General features: G+C 42.7%; 1 protein-coding gene across 1 annotated transcript in view; it reads right to left on the bottom strand.

Moving 5' to 3' along the window:
- Plg (plasminogen) overlaps positions 1-19,103 on the bottom strand; it is a 40,899-nt gene extending 21,796 nt beyond the window's left edge. Inside the window, exons 1-9 of the mRNA XM_074070970.1 lie at positions 18,902-19,103; positions 15,079-15,214; positions 13,103-13,209; positions 9,557-9,671; positions 8,041-8,180; positions 6,596-6,716; positions 4,643-4,761; positions 3,330-3,492; positions 2,507-2,652 (exon numbers count right to left, since the gene is read on the bottom strand). Coding sequence (XP_073927071.1) covers positions 2,507-2,652; positions 3,330-3,492; positions 4,643-4,761; positions 6,596-6,716; positions 8,041-8,180; positions 9,557-9,671; positions 13,103-13,209; positions 15,079-15,214; positions 18,902-18,950 — 1,096 coding nt within the window. The 5' untranslated portion in view covers positions 18,951-19,103. The remainder of the gene's footprint in view (positions 1-2,506; positions 2,653-3,329; positions 3,493-4,642; positions 4,762-6,595; positions 6,717-8,040; positions 8,181-9,556; positions 9,672-13,102; positions 13,210-15,078; positions 15,215-18,901) is intronic.
- Between the last annotated feature and the right edge of the window lie 1,690 nt (positions 19,104-20,793).

Genomic DNA, 20,793 nt, shown 5'->3' with positions numbered 1-20,793 from the left:
TGAAACCCCATCTCAACTGGAAAAAAATGGGTGTAGTGGCAGGTGCCTGTTGTCCCAGATACAGTGGGAAGCATAAAAATAGGAGGACAGTGGTCCAGGCCAGCCTGGGGAAAAAATATGAGACCCCATCTCAGAAATAACCAGGGCAAAAATGGCTGAAGCTGTGGATCAAGCATAGAGCACCTGCCTAGCAAGGGTGAAGTACTGAGTTCAAAACCCATATCACCAAAAAGCAAGTAAAATGGAAATACTAGAACAAAACCTACAATTTCAGAATTTCAGATGAATTCCTTTCCTGAACTGATCCACAGGGAAGACACAAGCAAAGAAATAATGGTGAAGTTGAAGAATGGTTCACAGAAATGTTCTAAACTGACACACAAAGAGAAAAAGCAGCAGGTGGAAGAGAAGCAAAGAAGAGGTCCTGAGACACAGGAAATGGCTGCATCCAAGCAGGAGAAGGAAGGAGAGAAATGCCTGAAGAGGTATCAGTGATCATTTTTATAAAGATAATAAAAATCACAAACCACAAATCTAAGTTCAGAGAACCCCAAACATAATAAATGCAAACACGTGCACATACTCCCCTGTAGGCACCCAGCCAAACTTCTGAAAAGCAAAGATGAGAGAACACATTGAAAGCAGACAGGAAAAAAATTGAATACACAGATAAGATTTTCAGTCAGAAACTGTTCAAAGTATTGTCTTTTTATTTATTTATTTGTTTATTTTGGTGGGACTGGGGTTTGAACTCAAGGCTTCACACTTGCAAAGAAGGCACTGTACTGTTTAAGCCACTCCTCAAGTCCATTGTGCTCTGGTTATTTTGGAGAAGGGGGGTCTCTTGAGCTGTTTGCCTGGGTTGGCCTCAAACTGTGATCCTCCCAATCTCAGCCTTCCAAGTAGCTGGAATTGCAGAAGTGAACCACTGGCATCTGGCCAAAGTATTATCTTTGAAGTGGTAGAAGCAATAGAACTGTCAGCCTAGTATACACAGCCACTGAAATTATTTTTAAAAACTAAAAGCAAAACAAAGACTTTTACAGATATACAAAAGTTTAAAGACAGCAGATATGTGCTCTGTGTCATATACAATGCTACAGGTAACATTTCTTGAAGGAAAAGTGACATAGAAAAGGGAATGACAAGCACCAGAAATGGAAAAGAGAGGAAAGGAAGGGAAGGGAAAGGAAGGGAAGGAAAGGGAAAGGAAGACTTTATTTATAATTTCTTTAAAACACAACTGACCATAGGCAAATAGTAAAAACTAAATAGTGTCAATTGTGAGATTTTTAACATACTAGAAGCAAGCATCTATTATAGAGAACATGGAACAGCATTTTGAGAGTAAGAAAGTAGAAGAACAATGTTGTGAGTTCCTTATTTTATAATATATCAACAAGAATAATACTGTTTGAAAATGAAATGGGATATATTGAAGATGTATGTTGTGAGGGCCAGGCACAGTGGCTCACACCTGTAATCACAGCTACTCAAAGGAGAATCATGGTTTGAGGCTAGCCCAGGAAAAAAAGTTAGTGGGACCTCACAGTTATGCAGGAGATATAGGTAGGAGAATCTGGGTCCAAACCCAGCCTAGGCAAAAAGCAGGAGACCCCATCTGAAAAATAATTAAAAGAAAAAAGGGCTGGAGGCATGGCTTAAGAGATAGAGTGCCTGCCTAGCAAACTCAAAGCCTGAATTCAAACCCCAGTACTGCCAAAAAAACCAAAACAAACAACAAAAAAACAGCATGTTATGAAGGAAAACTGGTTTAATAAGTATATACTGGAGATAAAGAACAATTGCAAAAGTACTCATTCCAAATGAAGATGGAAAAGGAACAGAGTCCACAGAGGACAAAGAAAAACAACTAACTTGATGGTAGATCCAAATGCAACCATATTAACAAATAATTAATGCAGATTGTCTAAATACCTCAAATAAAAGGCTGAAAAAAGATACAGTACCCAAATACTAGTGCAAATGCACTCAAAGGCTGCATTTGCACCAGCAAAAGTTGATTTCAGAGCAGGAATATCTTCAGAGACAAGAGACACTATGTCGTAACAAAGGGGTCATTTCATCATGAAGACATGCATGTTTTAAATGTGTACACCTAGCGACAGAGCACCACAATAAATAAGGCAAACAGAGTTAGAACCAAAAAGAAAACTGGATTAACCTAGAGTTAAAGTCCGACATGTCACCATTCATCCCTCAGTACCCAATAAAACAGGAGACAGGGAATCAGGAGGGTATAGAAGACCAACAGTAATGACCAGTTTGACCTCACTGACCTTCAGAAGACAGCAGAAGTCACATTCTAGAGCATGTGAGACATTCTCCAGAATGACTATATTCAGAGCCATGAAGCAAACTCAACTAATTGAAAATTGTCCTTGAAGTCATTCAGAACATGTGCTCCAGCCCACCAGGATTGAGTGATCAGCACTACTGTATGTCATGATGATGTCACTGGAGGACAAAAGTGACCTGCTCTTACCTGAGGTATCTGCAGGATCGGGAGTGGGCCCCGAAGACTCGCAGGAAGGAATGTTACAGTGCTCCCACCTCACATTGCTGTCAGTTGTGTAGCACCAGGGAGCTGTTTCTCCATCAGGGTTCCGACAGTAGTTTTCATCCAAATCTCTGAAAAAGAAGTGTGAGTTTGATTTTTCAAAAAGTCTAAAAAACAAGGAACACACACAATTGTTAATGGTGATATTGGAACATTTCCATCTAACGCTTTAGAATCATATGAACTGAACGACAGGGTCAGGAAGGAAACTGAGGCAGAGCTTAAGCAGAGCACAGGATTCCATGGAGTCATGGCACAGATGCTCTTTTGGGTAAATGACTGAGACAGAGTCCAGTAAGATAGACCTTTTGTCTGTGCTGGACACCGTGTTACATGCTAGGAACACAATGGGTTTTTCCCACACGGTACCTGCCTCTGCATCTTGACATGGAGTTCAAGTGTTACAGAGCTGTGCCTGGCAAGCCTTAGCTGCATTTGGTGGACGGTTTGCCAGTCATTTTTCTGGGTCCTGCCCTGACATTTATGTTTTAGAAGGCTGGGAGTAGGGACTGAGAATTTGCATTTCTAGCAGATTTCTAGTGATGATGTCACTGTCTTGGAAGACCACAGTCTGAGAAAGACTTATGGGAAAATGTGTTCCTGAACTTCACTTCCCTTGCCTGTGACTTGATCAGTTGTCATTCCAGATTCCATTAATCCTGGGTTCCTATAGCAACTAAAATGAAGACCAAGTCCATGGGACTTACAGTCCAAAGGAGCAGGGAGGAAGGAGACGGGACCAGCATACTTGCATGGGAAGTTCTCTGGTGTCCTGTTGTGTTTGTGAGGGGTCTGCTCACTCCAGCGCTGACAGGAGTGACCAGACTTGGTGACAGACACCTTTCCTCGGTAGCTTTCACCTCTTCCCTTCAGGCACTGGTAGGTTGGACCAGAAGTGGGTGGAGGAGTTGCTTGGATGGGTAAAATAAATTATAGTGAATATTTTTCAAATCAAGAATGCACACGTTAAGGTTATGGGAGGATGGATTCTGGATGCTCAGCCTGTCATCTCTTTGGCTTCTTTGCTTAGAATTGGGCACTTGAAAATTGTTCAGTATTTTCAGAAAAGCCAATTTGGTAGGATCTATGTCTATGAGACCATCTCATGAGGAATTTCCCCAGGGGTGGGTCCTTGGGCTTACTGCTTCTTTCTATAGTCTGTGGGTCAGTTCATCACTCATGGGAAGGATCAGTGTGCAGTCCCTCTCCCATCTCGACTCCTTACGTACACCTTTGACTCAAGCTCTTTTGTGAAGAATATGTTATTAACTGAGCCAACATAACGGAAGGAATATACCATAAAGCCACAAAACTGAGCAAGAGCCCAACAAAAAAGGCAAAAGGATGTCGTCAAGGAAAAGTGTGTGTGACCAGAAATCAAGCTACTCTTAAGAAGAAAAAAAAGACAAAAGGACAAAGTGACATTCATAAAGACACTGATGTTTAAAATCTCAGCTCCCCGAGGAAGAGTGAAGGAAGGAAGCCATCCTCCAATGGATCTTTCTAACCATCATGACTGTCTAAACTTTCAGTTTCCTGGTTCAAATTCTCAGACAAGGAATAGAGGATAAAACTGTGTTCTCCACCTCACTTCACTTCTACTAGATCTTCCATCTCAACTTCTTACGGACTCTTTTCTCACTGTTCCCCAAGGTGGATATGCTGAAAAACTGGATGCCCACGGATGATTCCCGTTCACAAAGCAACGGTTAGAAAGAACTCTGCCTGTGAAGTCTGTGAACACAGCACACGTGTGGCCTCGCTTTAACACAGGGAAAAGTGGAAGGTTGGAGCTGTCATCCAGCAACCTGCGTCTCAGTGCACTCATCCGAGGCAGAAGTCTCTGATAGGAAAATCATGATAAGCGGATTGACCACAGCTGATCAATTACCTCGCATGGTCAGTAAATTGTTTTAAAGGCCAATAAAGTGCAATAACATCCCACAGACTTGCGGGTCACTTTTTTGGCCCTACTCTCAGACACCATGTACGTGTCTCCTTCTTGATTCCAAGAGCCAAGCAGGTGTGGACCCCCGAGTACCAGGTGTGAGCAGTGCTTACGGCAGCGAGGGATGTCACAGAGCTCCCAGCGTCTATTGGGGTCGGTAGTGAAACACCAGGGACGGGGCTCCCCATCGGGGTTCCGACAGTAATTCATCTTCAAGTTCTTGTTTGGAAATCTGAGTGGACAAAAAGGATTTTAATACTCCTGAACAGTTACATTCATGGATGTGAATCTTTTTTTGTTTGTTAGTTTGTTTTTGGCAGTACTGAGGTTTGAACTCAGGTCCTAAGGTTTACCAGGCAGGCGCTCTACCACTTGAACCACTCTGCCAGCCCTGGTTTTTGGTTTTTTTTTTTTTCATTTTGTGTTGGTATTTTTTTCAAGATAGGGTCTCATAAACTATTTGCCTGGGGCTGGCTTCAAACTGTGATCTTGCTGGGCGCTAGTAGGTCACGCCTTAATCCTAGCTACTCAGGAGGCAGAGATCAGGAGGACTTCGGCTTGAAGCCAACTTGGGCAAATAGTTTGTGAGACCTATCTCAAAAAACCTTTCACAAAAACAGGGCTGGTGGAGTGGCTCAAGGTGTAGGCCTTGAGTTCAAGCCTCGGTACTGCAAAAAAAAAAAAAGTGATCTTCCTAATCTCTGCCTCCTGAGTAGCTAGGATTAAAGGTGTGAGTTTCGAGCACCAAGCTATGGATGTGAATCTTTCATGGTGAGCAAACATTGAGCATCTGCTGTATGCTAGGCACAGTCAGGCACCCAAGGGAGGAAGTAGCTGGATGAAAGCTGTCCTCAAAAAGATAGTAATCTAGGAAGAAAGATGAGCTCAGCATTCCAAGGACTGTTTTTGTAACAGTTTACATGTGTAAAAACCACTAAATGGGACCAGTTGCCTTATCATTTGGGCCATCTGGAGATGTGATGTAAACAACCTCTATTCCACTGCAAATAATAGCAAGTTTTGAAATACAAAATGTTCACTGTCTAAAGCTAGTGACCTAGTCAGCTTGGAAGTTGGTGACTTCATGTCACAAAGTTCTCGTCCTTCTGGTCTACCAGGCCTGTTGCCACTTCCAAGAACATTAGACAAATGGATAGGAAGAAGCCATGGTCCATTAAGCAGCTGCCCAGTGAGGCCTCCTGGGCAGGGACCCAGGGACTCCGCTGGGAGGTGTGCACCACTCCCGGTCCCTCTGGGCTGCTTCTCTCCCTCCCTAATATGAAGGCTTAGGATGCACAGAGCAGCCAGCTGTGGCCTATTCACTCCTGTCTCCCAGTTTCCTGGAGGTGAGTTTACCTATTCACGGGCCTTTGAGCGACAGTAACAACAGCTATTAAGTGTGTTAAGTGAGCTATTTGGAATGTAAAATGCAAAAATTCAGTGGCGTCCGTTCCACAGGGGAAGCGGTGGCTGACCTCACTCCCACAGTTCTCAGAAGTCCTGTTCCTGTCCTATGGTCAGCAGAGAATGAGAAAGAGCAGAGCAGCTGGGTGAGTGGGGGAGGGCTATTTACCAGGGCAATGAGTAGGAAGTAAAATCCTCATCCTTGCTCTCTACCCCTGCTCTTCAACTCACGGTCATGGAGAATTTGGTGAAATTTGTGACTCCTTGTCCCAGAAAAATGTTCCCATATAAACACACAAAAAATATCTGGGATTCACAAGACGCCTGGTGTTCACCTATGGATCGTAGGTTAGGAAGTCTTGTATCTCACAGGTATGAAGTGAAGAGAGGGAAATATTTGGAACACACACAAATAAGATATCTTGTTCAAATTTTAATATGTGTTCAAAGCAGCTGTGGATCTAGTTTTAATGCAAATTCTTCTTGATGGGACTGAGATTCTGCATTTCTATCAAACACTCAGATGATGGACCACACAGCAAGCAACCGGGATGAGCACTTCACAGCCTAGGGGAGGACACCAGCTTTGAAATCCCAAACCACCAGTGTGCATCTCTTGAGGCACGCTAAGCATCTGAGGAGCCCTGAGCACAGAGACTTACTTGGAAGGAATGTATCCATGAGCATGTGGGCTCTGAGAGTCCCAGGCCTGGCATTCAAGTCCAGACATGGTCTTGGAGATCTTGCCCTGATAATTCTCTCCACTGCAATGCATGCATTCATCTGTAGAGCATGGGGAGGAAGGGAAAAGAAGAAAAAGACAAGTAGGTGAAACAAAACAGAGAACAGAAAATAAAATCCCAGTAGAGACGTCTTAAATGTTCCTGTTCACACGTAATTTCCAAAAATCACTTCATGATAAAAATTCAGAATGATCTAACACAAACCAAAATGTTGTTTTTTTTCAAATGGTATAATTAGCATATGTTGGTCAACACCACCTTAACTGTAATAGTCATGACCAACTTCAGAAAGTACATAATGCATGTCCTTAAGCTGGGAGGCACTTGTCCTCAGAAGCCTGTAAGTTCCCCATGAGGATTTTTAAATATTGGACATCTCATTTCAGTAATGATTGTCAAAAACTCTATCAAATTATTTTGATCATCCCGTGACTGACACCATCTTAGTACTTTCTGGCTGGAGTTTTCATTTGTGCCATGACCTCACTGGAGAACAACCTTCGCCTAAAGTGTCTAGATTTCTCCTTTTTTCTAGTTGGAAAGTGATTGATTTTTGTTGTCTAACTTATTTAAACACTGAAACTTTGATTTGGAATTATTGAAGTCACATGGAGAGGGAGAGTATATACAACAATAACTTCTCTGGGGTAATAAGGAAAACACCTATAGACTTCATACAAAAATCATGCATTTGGGACATATAAAGATCAAATTGCTTGTGACAGTGTTCAAATAAAGGATCTCCACTCTTCACAAGAGACAGGTGACAGGAGGAGTGAGTTGTCACCTGGTATGATATTCACATTGTCACACAAATCCCACCTGGACCTATTCTCCTTACTCTAATAATGAACCTGGAAATATGAAATGAAGAAATGTTTTCCAGCCTGATATTTTTATTTTTTAACATTGACCTCTGAAGTACACTAGTAAATTAACCAGCCCATTAAAATAAAGATTGCTGATACAAAAACTGGTTCGTTACTTAGCTTCAACTAAACAATAAAATCATCCACATGAAATTAATACTGTTTCTTTGAACGTTACTGATTTTATCATTTTAATTTGACTCTTTAATTGCAAAGGTGGTTGGAGTTTTACACTGTGTGAGAATATCAAGCGTAAGAAGTATGTATGTAGAGTTTAGATCTGGTCTTATTGTGTACATGTTGAAGAATCATTCTAATAAGAATCGTTCAGGTCAATACTGGGAGACTGAGCAAATCTCTCCTTTCCAAGAGGTGATGCGGTGCTCAGTTTTGGAATACACATAGCACTGGTGGGTTGTTAATAACACCCCTGTGGGAAATGGCTCTGCAGCAAAGTACTTCATGGGTGAGGGAGATAGGAAAGGACTTCCTGACCTTCACATTCAGGAATGTCACAGTAGTCGAACCTCTGGTCTGGGTTGGTCGTGTAGCACCAGGGGCCATTCTCATCGCTGTCAGGGTTCCTGCAGTAGTTCTCCTCCAGTCCCTCTGTGGGATATTTCTCAGGGTAAAAGCTGTGGAGGACAGAAAAGGAGCACTTTGTGTCCTAAAAGCCAGTGTATCTCAGCAAGTCAGAAGGAGGCTCTCTGTTTCCTATCTGGGGTGTAATTGCTGTCATCCAAGTGCATTTCAACTACAGGCTGTCACATCTGGGTTGCGACAGTCTTCATTTTCCTGTTGTCAGGCTGTTTCTGGCACAGCAGCCCATCCTATTGTCCTTACTCTGTGGACAGCCAGGTCTCACAGTATCTTCATTGAAGACAGCAGAAATACAAAGGCCTCAAATGCCTGCTTTTGTCAGTGGCCTTTACTCTTGGTAAGAATCATGGGAGCCAATAAATTTTTGTGGACTACACACTTGACCTTCCACTAAAATCTTCCTAGAAATTCTCCCACCTAGTCTTAATAAAATCCCTATGGGGAAGGTATTATTATTCCCATTTGATGCATGAGAAAACTGAGACCGGCAATGTAAAGCAAAACAAGCCTAAGCTTGGAAAACCAGTAAGGAGCAGGTCAAGAATTTAAGTCTCCTCTGCTTCCAAACGCCAGGTTTTTCCCTGAAATCTAACCTGAATTAATGGGTGGAGGAGGAAGAATTAAGGTTATTTTCAGTTCTAGGGATGAGTTGTCATGTAGATAACAAATTAGATAAAAAGCACAAGAACTTGAGTCTAACAAGACAAGTTCCATTTCTGTTTCTTCTAGGTAATGGCTTTGGGAAATCCTCTGTGCTCTAGACCTCAGTTTCCCCAGATAGATGAGCTGGGATTATTGCAAAGGCCCCAGACATCCAGTGATTTGGACATTTGGCTGAATTATTGTACTTCATGGAATGAAGACTTCTCGGTCTACTCTTCTCTCAGTGACACAGCAAATGCAGCTTGCTTGGGGTGGGGTCAGGGCAAATGACACTAAGTTCCTATTTGACAGGCTTTAGGACAGGGAACTTAGTACCATCTAACACCAAACCATGGAAAGTACACACAGAATGACACAGAAATAACAAGCAAGCTATACACTTTATATCTCATGTACTTTTCATTTTTACATTTTATGTATTGCTCGCTCCACGATTGTGAGGTGGACATACAGTGAGAGTTCTAAGTTGATAGGTTTGGTTAAGACACAGATGGCCTAAATGTAGTTATCTTTGGTCTTTTCTCACATGTAGCCTTGGATGCAATGTAGGCCTCCTTCAGAAAGCACTATAAACCAGACAAGCAGAAAGCAACCACTTATAGCTTTTGTACTATGAATAATTGAACTAGTTTGCAGCCACACCAAAAGTTTCTCTCTGTCTGCTCAGTCATATATTCTGGTTTACTTTGAAAGTAACGGAATGATTCTAAATGCAGTCAGTGAGCACAAAGCTGAGAGAACGTCTTACTTAGTTTTGTGGGGGAAAGAGGCACTCCACTTTTGACAGGTAACACCGCTTTTCGTCTTGGACATGGTACCTCGGTAGCTCTTCCCATTGCCAATCTTGCACTCTGAAAGATACACTGAAAGAAATCCACACAGTGTCAAAATCCCAAAAGGAAACTTCACAAAAATGTCGTGTGCAGTGGCTCACACCTGTGATGCTAGCTACTTGGGAGGCAGAGATCAAGAGGATCAAAGTTTGAGGCCAGCCTGGGCAAAAAGTTCAAGAGACCCTATCCCAATCAATAGCTGGGTGTGACAGTGCATGCCTGTCATCCCAGCCATGGGGGAAAAGTTAATAGGAGGATCAGGGTCCAGACTGGCCAGGGCATAAAGAGACCCTATTAAAAAAAAAAAAACCAAAGCAAAAAGGGCTGGAGGCATGGCTCCAGTGGTCAAGCAGAAGGGCCTACATTCAAACCTAAAAAAATGAGAAAAAAAGAAATTTAACAAAGGTCTGCACAGCATAGTCCCACCGAGAGAGAACTCACAAGCAAGGCAGCACCTGCCTGCCGTAAGAGGGACCAGTGGAAGGGCTGTGGGAAACAGACGATTCATACTTATTCGTTTATTCAAAAGCTCCTTCCTGGGCCCATCCTGGTGCCTGGCAATGGGCTGGGGCTGGACACATGGAACACAAAACAGTCAAGGCCCTGCCTTCTTGGGGCTCACGTGCTAGTGGGGCAGGACGTTGACAAAGGGATCTGGGAAAAAACTTTGAAATGAGCTCACTTCATAGCGATGTGTGTTACAGAGAACACAACAGCGATGAGGGAGAGTGAAAGAGAGAGGATGGGTCCTTAGATGGTAGGGAGAGGGGGCTTTTCAGAGACAAAGAGACCCAAGTCACATTTACTCTTTCGGGCTCCTAGTAATATGGGAAAGGGCTGAACAGTGCTATAAAACCATGTCTACTTTAAATGTTTGCAGTACATGCTCTCAGTCAGCCTTCACTTGGGCAATTCACAGTCAGGTGCCACCTGTTGTCCACCAGCAGCAGGGTGGGCCCCCAAATCTGGAAGGCCCCTTAGCAGTGTGCCACCACTTCTGAGCTATATGCTTCCTAAGTCATTTGTTTGTGTTGTCCAACAATCCTAAACAGTTACACTAAATTATGGTCTAAACTGAGAAATGAACGTGAAAAGAGACAACACTCTTGCTTTGTGTGTAACTAAGTTGAATGCTTTTTAGGCATGAAAGGGTCGAATCATTTTAAAATTGCTGTTAGATGCACTGAGGCAGCCCACTTGTACCATTGACTAAATGAGTTCGAGGGAAAATCATAAACTTCTAAAGGTATTTATTACAGAGTCCAAGTGATCACAAATGTCTAGATCTCACTTTGCCCCAAAGATGAGGAAAGTGGGGCTGGTGGAGTAACTCAAGTGATAGAGCCCTGCCTAGCAAGCTTGAAGACCTGAGTTCAAATCCTAGTACTGCAAAAAACAAAAAAAATGAAAAAAGTGACTTGACTGTTGCAAATAATGCACTGGAGCCTAGTCTGTGCAAGAGATGCAGAGAACTGCTGTTCAGGGGAAAGCCTGCTCGACATCAGTGAAAACATACAGCAATGTTCACAGTTGTATTTGTGCCATTTGTTAAGTTTCCTACTTCAGTCAGGTTTTCTGATTCATTGATTAGTCTCTGGGAAGTACTTCCAGCACACCCCTAGAAGACAAATGCCTTTAAAACATGACATGTAAGGCTTGCCCCTGTATCTTCTTTGGGATATCCTATTGCAGTGGGTGTTCTAATGTATCAGAAGAGTAAGGTCAAGGTGCTTTGAGAAATGAAGGCCTGGGAGCCAGGAAGGCTTTTGAAAGAGGTGCTGTTTGCACTAAGATGAAGAGTTAAATTGGGGCTGGCATGGCAAGAAGAGAGGTGAAGATGAAGACAGTCCAGCAAGAGGGGTGAGACTTGATGAGTTGAAGGAACAGAAAAGGCAGTGGCCCTTACATAGTATGGAGCTTGACAGTGCCTGGCAGTTACCTGGATTTTATTCTAAGTGTACTGGGAAAATGCATTGGTAAGAGGTCAGTTGGGCAGCTACAATTTGGGGACCAATGACTGCAAAGGCCTTGGCTAGATAGACATGATGGTGGCTTGGCGACAAGGGTAGCAGGAGAGATGGTGGTAAGTGCAAGCTTAAAAGTGATCTGACCCTGATTATTCCCAGCAAACCCTGGCTGATAAACTAGCAGCAGTGGGTCCATATTCCACAGTAAAGAAACAAGGACCAAAAAGTGACTGACTTTTGACTTTTTGCCTCTCTCTTGTTTGTATGTCCCCACCAGAGTTTATATAACCTTTTGCTACCTCAAAAACAAGCAAACTGAGCCTCCAAACTCCTGACTTCAAACTAAGCCTATCAGTGCCCCCCTGTTCCTCTGGTTAACAATTTACAAATGACATGTTTAAATGTTAGCATGTGTAGAGAGTTTCCCACTGCCTCCCCTTTCTATAAAGATCTGGGCAACTCTACATATTCCTGTTTCTGCTCTGTTCCTTTATGCTCTACTTTTAAGAACTCACAACTTCAACAGATAAGGTTCAGATTTAATTTGCACTTTAATCTCAAGAATTAGAGATAAGCAGAGACAAGGAAGGGAGGCCAAAAGAAGTACGGCTCATTACACCCAAGAAGATGAATCAATGTGCAGAAATTATCCCAATCCAAAGAAACACTTTAAAAATCTCATTTAGAGTTTTTCTGGTTAGACTAGAAACAATATTGGAAGTCACTGTGAAGAACACAAGAAATTGGATGTTCTGTAGTAACTGTGATACAGAATATTTGAAGAGTTGAATTCTTAAGGCTTAATGGAGTACCGAGCCAGCAACAGAATGTAATTGTGTATTTAAAGTGTAACACATTCATTTAAATCTTCATGCATACTTAAGGGCACTTTTGTATCCCCAAATGGCATGATTTTCATCAGAATCCAGGCTATCTCTTATCCTAAACAACTGGTCCACATTTTAAAGGAACTATGGAAAAGGAGCTGAAACTTATGCATGTTTTCAAAAGACAGTAATTCAGTCTGAGGGAACTATAGACTATGACCAAAAATAGCAGAAAATTTAATAAGGATTTGTGTCCCCATCTAAATGTAGCTGAGGATTAAAAATATCTCAGTATTTCTGTTGAGCCAGGCTTTTGTTCAGAAGTTAGAGCTCAAGGACCATGGTCACTATGCAGAATAGGAAGTCAAGATCAAAAGGAGGGTTTGGACACCCCATCTCCCCTTCAAAATAAAACCAGGTCTTGAATATCTTACTTTTAGGGTCACAGAGATAAAAGTGACTTTGTAAATCCAATTGTTTCATTTTTAAACATAAAAAATGAAACCAGAAAGGTGAAGTAATGGGCTCACATTAATACAGCTGGCTAGGTACCAAATCCCGTCATAACTCAGAATGCAATCCCTTACCCTATAATGCCTCCATTCTCTGAAGTAACCTCATACATTGAAGGTACAAAGGAGGAAGGGGAAGAAGAAAATGTACTCACTTTTCTTCTCAAATAAAACAACATCTCTCATCCTAATGACGGAGGAAGACTTGCTATTTTCGGCCATGATCACACATTGTTGCTCTTTACTGTGATATTGGAACGACCTGCAGAAGAGAGTCATAAAAACCATGAAACTCTTCCTTTATGGAAACAAACGTTAATTAATAATCAATACACTTGAAAGATGATTGCATCTCCTAATGATCGGTGAGTTCAGAATCATTGACTACTGGTTATTTTGTCACAGATTGATGGGGTGCAGCTCTGAAAATGAATCAATCAACATAGTAGCTACTCTTGTCTCTTACACCTTTATCTTCTCCCTCTCCAAATTTTCTCTTTCTCTCTGTTTAAATTGCTGTGGCCTTTCCTCACTCATTTTCTTGAGTGTCCTATATAGCCAAAGGAGTAAAGAAGTTAGATATGAGATCCGATGCCTGTAGTTCAAGAACCCAGACATAATGACTTTAAAAAGGCAGCCAGTGTGGGGTATTGCTGAGAGCATAGCAATTCACATTCTACAGAGGTTCGAAGGAAAGAACCACTCCTGAGGGTGAGACAGGTAGAGAAATTGTCAGGGAGGAGCTGGGAGCTGAGCTGGGCTTTGAGGGACAGTGGGGTCTTGATAAGCACCAAAAGGGCAGGGCAGCATTCTGGGTTGGGAGGAACAACTCTGCATTAAGTCCTTTCCTCAGCTGGTCTACCTAGCTGACTTCTAGACTCCTATAATTTCCCCTTGAGTTTACCTCTACATTCCTCCCCTTTCACCTCTGCTGTAGTTCAAACATGGTTTATCCCCATCAACACTCATGGTGAGGCTTGGTCCTCTGATGAGAGGTAGCAGGACATTTAAGGGGTGGTTAGGTTGTTAAGCAGATCGATGTCTTTCTGGGAGAACTGGGTTAATTCTTACAGCAGTGAGCTGTCACTCCTGTGGGCCTGCGTTGTTTACCATCAGTGCGGTTGTTATGAAGTGGACTGACCTCCCTTTCTCCCACACACCTGGTCCCCCTTCCACTTTTCTGCCATGCTGTATAGCTCCCCATGAGGCCCTGGCCAGGTGTGGCTGCCCAGACTTGGACTTCCGGCCTCCAGAATCATGCACTTCTTTCCTTTATAAATTAAGTAGTTGTGGGTATTCTGTTATAGCCATAGAAATCAGGCCCCAAAATCCTCCCACCTCCCTACCCTATCCATGAGGTCCTGCTGGAGGCTCAGCCTGGTGTTCAAGGTCATCAGTAGCTATGTCTTCAGGCAAACCACCCGTGTGAAGACTTGGCTTTAACAACCTTGGTCTTTTTCCTGGTCCTTATCACAGGTGTGGGGCTGGGCCTCTCCCCTCCCATACCCAGAATGCTGCCCTGCCTTTTTTGGTGCTTATCAAGACCCCACTGTCCCCCAAAGCCAAGCTCAGCTCCCAGCTCCTCCCTGAAACTTTCTCTACCTGTCTCAACCCCCAGGAGTGGTTCTTTCCTTCAGACCTCTGTAGAGTGTGCATTGCTATGCTCTCAGCAATACCCTACACTGGCTGCCTTTTTAAAGTCATTATTTCTGGGATCTTGAGTTACACTCGAAATCAAAGGAACAGGCATCGGGTCTCAAATCCAACTTCTTTACTCCTTTGGCTACGTAGAACACTTTCATTCACAACAGATGTGTTCCTCACTAAGTATTTACAGAAGGTAATGTAAACTGGAGCTCAAAACAGTAGTTAGTAATGTTTATGTCATGTGTAAACATAAATAACTTCCTTTTGGAGTATTTTCCTAAAAGGAATACGAATCAGTCTTAACAAATAGTGACTATGGCTTCAGATATTGTGAGCAAATATAGTTCCAAACTCCAATCCCATAATTCCTTTTTCCTCTTAAATCATACTTGTGTTAATAAATTCACGAGTAAATTTCTGGCCATCAAAATAATAGTGTCTCCAACAGCGAGCTTGCTTCTTGGTGCAACGACAGTGACAATACCTGCAAATGAATTCAGTTTCCTCCTCACACTTTACTGCACAGTCGACTATGCCTCCTGCTTGAAACTGCTTCTTGGTGACACTAAACAGGGATGCTCCTTGGGTGTTTACATAGTCTTCCAGGGAGACTCCTTGACCTAAAAACAGAAGATAAAGTGGAATAACTGAGCGAATTAGTCAACACCATTGTCCAATTCTCATGGCTGTGCCATCTATCTGGTTTACATCCACCAAGCAAAGCTTGCTACTTAGTTGGAAGCCCAGGGGGTTGCCATGAATAAAAATATTTCCTAAGGAAAACAGTTTCATTAGCAGACTGCAATGTATTAAAAGAACAACTAGCTCAATAGAGTGTAGATTAAAACTTTGTAACAACTTCTGTACTAAACTAACAGACATGAAGTTTTAACTATGAATAAAATTTTTATATGTTTGTCATAAAAAACCTCCCGTGGCACTTGTGTTACCAAAACTGGTTTTGATTTGTCCAGGCCTCGGGATTAAGTGGAGCTTGGGGACCACTTCTTGATTTCCTGCAGTGTGTGTTTTCCAATAACATGATTGTTCTGTGATGAGGACAGACATCTGGCATTTCAGAGGAAATTATTATGAAGTGGAGCCTGGGACAAATACTGGCCTTGGTTTTACTGAGGAAGAGACTCTGTGACTTTCCCTCATTGCAGATTGTGACAAGGGAGCCTTCAGACCTTTTCCCACCACAGGGCTGCCAAGTGTCCCTGGGTCCGAGGCTCTATGCAGCGCCTGACCTAGCTTTGACAGCTCTGTTCCAGGCCTGGAGACACCAATTTCCATCCTTTCAGTGTAAACGCTGGTGGTTTCACAGAGACGAGAGGCCAGAGGAGGTTAATGGAATGAAGATAGCAAAGTTTCCAGGGGATTAGGCAACATGGCAACCTTGACCACTGAGGGGAGCACTGGGGACCAGAGCCAGATTGAGTGGGTTAAAGAGTGACCAGGATAGGAAGTGGGAGCCACAGGAGAAGACAGTGGATTAAAGCAAGTTCTCCTTCCAAAGTCCATCCTCTGCTGCTCCAACCTTCCTCAATCTAAGATGCTCCAACCTGGAATGGTGGATACAGAGCAAGCAGTTGGCTGAAACACTAACATTTCAAAGCACTTGATGAGCCTCTGGAAGACTTTGGAGAAACAGAATCTCAGACCCACATCCCTGTCTTCACCTTGCTGCTTGTTTATCCATTTTGAATTCTCACTTTCAAGAAGCACTGCGCTTTGGTAAATTCTATAGATCGGGATGTGGTTTGAGAAATACATAATAAATCCGTAAAGTATATTCTATGGAGTTTAGTCAACCTTTGTGAAGAGTTCTTGAGAAGGGCAGGTATGAATGATATCTTAAAAGAGAATTTTTAGCTACTTGGGAAGCTGAGATTGGGAGTATCAAAGTTTGAGGCCAGTTCAGGCAGAGATCAAGAGGCCTCCCCCATCCCCCATCTCAACCAATAGCTGGGCTCAGTGACATACACACTTGTCATCCCAAGCTACTTAGGAGGCTAAGATAGGAGGTCATGGTTCCAGGCCAGTCTAGGCAAAAAAGTGTGTGAGACTCATCTCAAAAGAAAAAAGCTGGGCATGGCAGCACATGCCTGTCATCCCAGCGATGCAGGAAGTGTAAAACAGGAGAATCACAGTCCAGACTTGCCTGAGCAAAAAAGCAAGACTGTACCTCCAAAATAGCCGGAGCAAAAAGGATCGGAGGCTCCGCTCAAGTGGTAGAGCACCAGTCCAGCATCTACCTTAAAATCTGATGGCCCAAAGAAATATCTCTAAAGAGGATCAATGTTTCAGGGCTCATGTGGCAATGCCTTAAATACAATTTGTTTGTTGACAAAGAAACACTAAGCAAATCTTTTAGCAGGAAAAACATTTTTATTCTATAGGGAAAATGTAGATGTATATTGCTATCAAAGCAATACATTTTATTCGTAATGTGAGACTTTTCTCATTGCTGCAGCGTGTGTGTGATTGCATACTTGTATGTATAAAAAAAACTCACAATAGTTTGTGAAGCACAAACTGTTTAGCCACCTCTCACTGAGGACAGCTGTAAAAGAAATTTTTTCTTCTCCCCTGTCAAGTCAGCATACTTGGAAAGATAAACGGCATTTCCACAGAAAACGAGAGTAAATGCTTTCCTTTCAAATAGAGCTTCTGAAATAGTTTTCCCCTGGGTTGGTTAAGACCTGCATTTAAGCTTGTTGCAGGGAAGTTTGTTCTAACCTTGGGAGTAGCCCAGCAGAAGTTCATGGTGTGCCCAATCCTACTCTCCTTGGGCTGAGAAAGGACACTTGAACCTCCTCAAAAATCTGTATTTAATCTTCTCTTGCTCTCAATTTCCTTGATGTTTCTTTGAGTGGTTCCCACTACATTCAAATGTACTTAACTACAAAGTACAACTTGGAAAACTTGATCTGGTAACTTATGGATTGATTTGCTTATATAAATGTATGATATCTTTGATATGAAGTGTTCAAAATAGCAACTCCATACAGACAGAAGTAGATCAAAGGTTTTTGGGGGCTGAAGACTGGGGGTAATGGCTAAGGAGAGTGGCATTTCTTTTGGGGGAGATAATGAAAATATTCTAAACTGTATTGTGGTGGTGATTGAACAACTCTGAATATATTGAAAACCACTGGATTGTGTGCTTTAACTGGGGGAATTGTGTACTATGTGAATTATATCTCAATAAAGCCATTTTAAAAAGCAAACACCTTCATTTATAGATGAATTTTTTTAAAGTTTAAAAAAAGTTGAAAATTGCAGAAGAACACTAAATTCTTTCTTGGAGGGCCTTGATTCAAATCCAAGTTTCTTCATTTCCTTGATTTGGGTATTTGATCAACAGGCCAAAACCATGATTTTCCTAAACGCAGATTTCCTCCTCTACATAACCCACCTATACCACCAGCTCCGTGAGGACACACACACACATGCATACACGTATGTGTTGATGAAAGTGTGCCTGGTCCACCCCAGCCCTAAATGTTGAATTACTATGTACAGTCATCATTCCAAAAACTGATGCAGCCCGGCACCAGTGGCTCAGGCCTGTTAGCCTGTTAGTCTAGCTATTTAAGAGGCTGAGCTCAGGAGAATCGTGGTTTGAGGCCAGCCCAGGCAAATACTTCTCAAGACTCCATCTCCAAACTAATGAGACTAAAATGGACTGGAGGTGTGGCTTAAGCAGTGGAGGCCTGCTTGGTAAGCAGGAAATCCTGAGTTCAAGACCCAGTCCTACCAAAAATAAAGAAAGAAATGATGCCTGTGACCTCTCCATTTATAAGAGACAAACATACAACCATAGAAAACCTTCTTTAAATGGTAAAAAAATAGAGAAATGCAGGGTCCAAATACACAGATGGTCAGGGATAAAATATACTCCAAGAGGTATTTCATTGCTTAAATTTAAAAGTTGTGGGAATATGACGGTTTAGCCAAAATGATACAACTTAACTAAACTGAGCCAGCCAAAGAGATTAACCATCTTTTGGGCCTTTAGTTTCACTGGCAATTTTTTTCAACGGAAATCACCATCATGTGGGCACAATCATTTAGAGTTGAAAAGTTCCCCATTATCCTATGACCATTCATCTCCCACACCCTAACAGTGTTCACAGGGAAATTAAGTTTGTGTCTGGAAGATTCCCCAATCTTAGCTTTTGAACTGAAAAAAATTTCATAAGTCAACAGCTCAATTAAATGAATTGCACATGGTCTATCGATTTTTAATACATCGCTAGGAAAAACTAACCTTAAACAACAACCAAAACGTCAGTCCTTACCTGATTTCAGAAATAAAAGAAGCAGGAGGATGACCTCCCTGTGGTCCATGTTAGGCCTGGCCGCCAGTGTCTGCAAGACAGTGCGTCCGGGTCCCAGGACAGGGAATACACCCACAAGGCAGACAGGCAATTGGCGTTAATGATTGTCCCAGGAGCACTGCCACCGGACTCAGAAGGGGCAAACATTACCTCGAACAGGGATCTTACAAAATGTTTGAGCAGGCAAGCTTCGATGGATGCTGGGAAGTGGTGAAAGTGTCCCCTCCCAGTTGCTACTCCACCCGTCTTCTCCTCGCTCCCCCACCCCTCCCCCAGGCGTCCATCTTTCCCGTGTCCTCTCATTTCTTTCTGTCTTCTTTCTTTCCCTTTCTTTTGGGTTAAAAAAAGAACATCCGAAAAACAGCTCCCATATGCTGAGTGCGTTCCGTGTGCCAGACTCTGCCAGGGGTCCGTAGTCACAGCCTCACGCCACCTTCCCCACAAGCAATGTTAGTGTTGCCCTGTGTCAAGATAAGGGAGCACAACACGGGCTTTGCCAAGGTCAAAAACAAGCCAAGGGGGGACGCTGCAGTCACAGCCATTTAGGTCTTACTTTACAGAAGCTGCGGCCCTATTGCAGCGTCCCCTTTCTTCCCAACTGCCAAACTGAGACCTAAGAGAATTTCCCATATTCACATGTTTCTCATAATTATAAATTTCTATTCTTTTTTATTTTAATTAAATTTCTTTTTAAACCAATACATAATATATAAAAACTATACATGCTAGTGGAGTAGCATAACCATATGCAACATATTACATTGTACATTACATATACACTACGTAATACTATGTACATATTGTGTAATGTTGCAACTTTGGTTTCTTTGTTGACTTTTTGGCGGTGCTGAGGCTAGAACCCAGGGCCTTGCATCTCCGGCCTATGAGCCAATGTTTAAGTCAGGTTAAGCAGATCAGTCTCATTTATACGTCTTTCAGAATTGTAGATTCCGTCACAGAGTGTCGATCCACTCACGGAGCACTAGACGTTCACCCGTGTGGGACGGAGTACAGGTGGTGGGATTAAGCTGAAAGGCTCGGTCTCAGTTTTAATTGTTGAATCTGTACTTCTCTTTGCCTTAAGTTAGAACACCCAGATAGACCATGCTGTTTTCTTTCTCAGTAGTGGTATTTGAACTCAGGGCTTTGAACTTGGCTAGGCAGCTGCTCTACCACTTGAGCCACACACCCCCAGCCCTTTTGTGGTTTTAGTTTTGGGATAGGGTCTCTCATTTTTCCCTATGGCTGGTCTCAGACAGAGCTCTTCCCACCTATATCTCCCGATAGCAAGAAACACAGACCAGCACCACCATGCCTGGCTTGTTATTTGAGATGGGATCTCGTTAAATTTTTCTCCTAGGCCAGCCTTGAACCTTGGTCCTCCCGATCTCTGCCTCCCAAGTAGCTGAGATTACAAGTATGTACCATCATACTCAGCCTAGTACATACTTAAAAACTCCTATTTTGGTGTTCAAAAATATTTATAAATAAGCTGACTTCTCTGTTTAAGTGTGAAATAAGGACAAAAAACACTTGTTCCTCTTTCCAGTCTCCAAAAGCCTTTCCTTTATTAAATAATCAAGTCTCAGAGTGGACACTAGGTTGTCTTGGGTGGAACGTTCTGCAGAATTCCTTGGGACCGAAGCTGATGCTGAAAACCCAAGACGAAAGAAAACCTTGTGGAGAGCAAGAGGGAGGTACCACAAGAGGGGCAGGGAGGACCTCCACACCCTCCCTGAGTTTTTCTTTCTCCACAGGGTCTCCTCTCCTCACTATCAGACACCCGCCTGCATCTGCTCCCTGCACCTGCTGGGCTAGTCTTCTAAAGGGAAAGGCAGGTGGACGCCGAGTTG

This window comes from Castor canadensis, chromosome 1 (genome assembly GCF_047511655.1).
Source record: "Castor canadensis chromosome 1, mCasCan1.hap1v2, whole genome shotgun sequence".
Classification (NCBI taxonomy): Eukaryota; Metazoa; Chordata; class Mammalia; order Rodentia; family Castoridae; genus Castor; species Castor canadensis.
The sequence above is the reverse complement of the archived record's forward strand: the minus strand, read 5'-3'. Positions and strand labels throughout refer to the sequence as shown.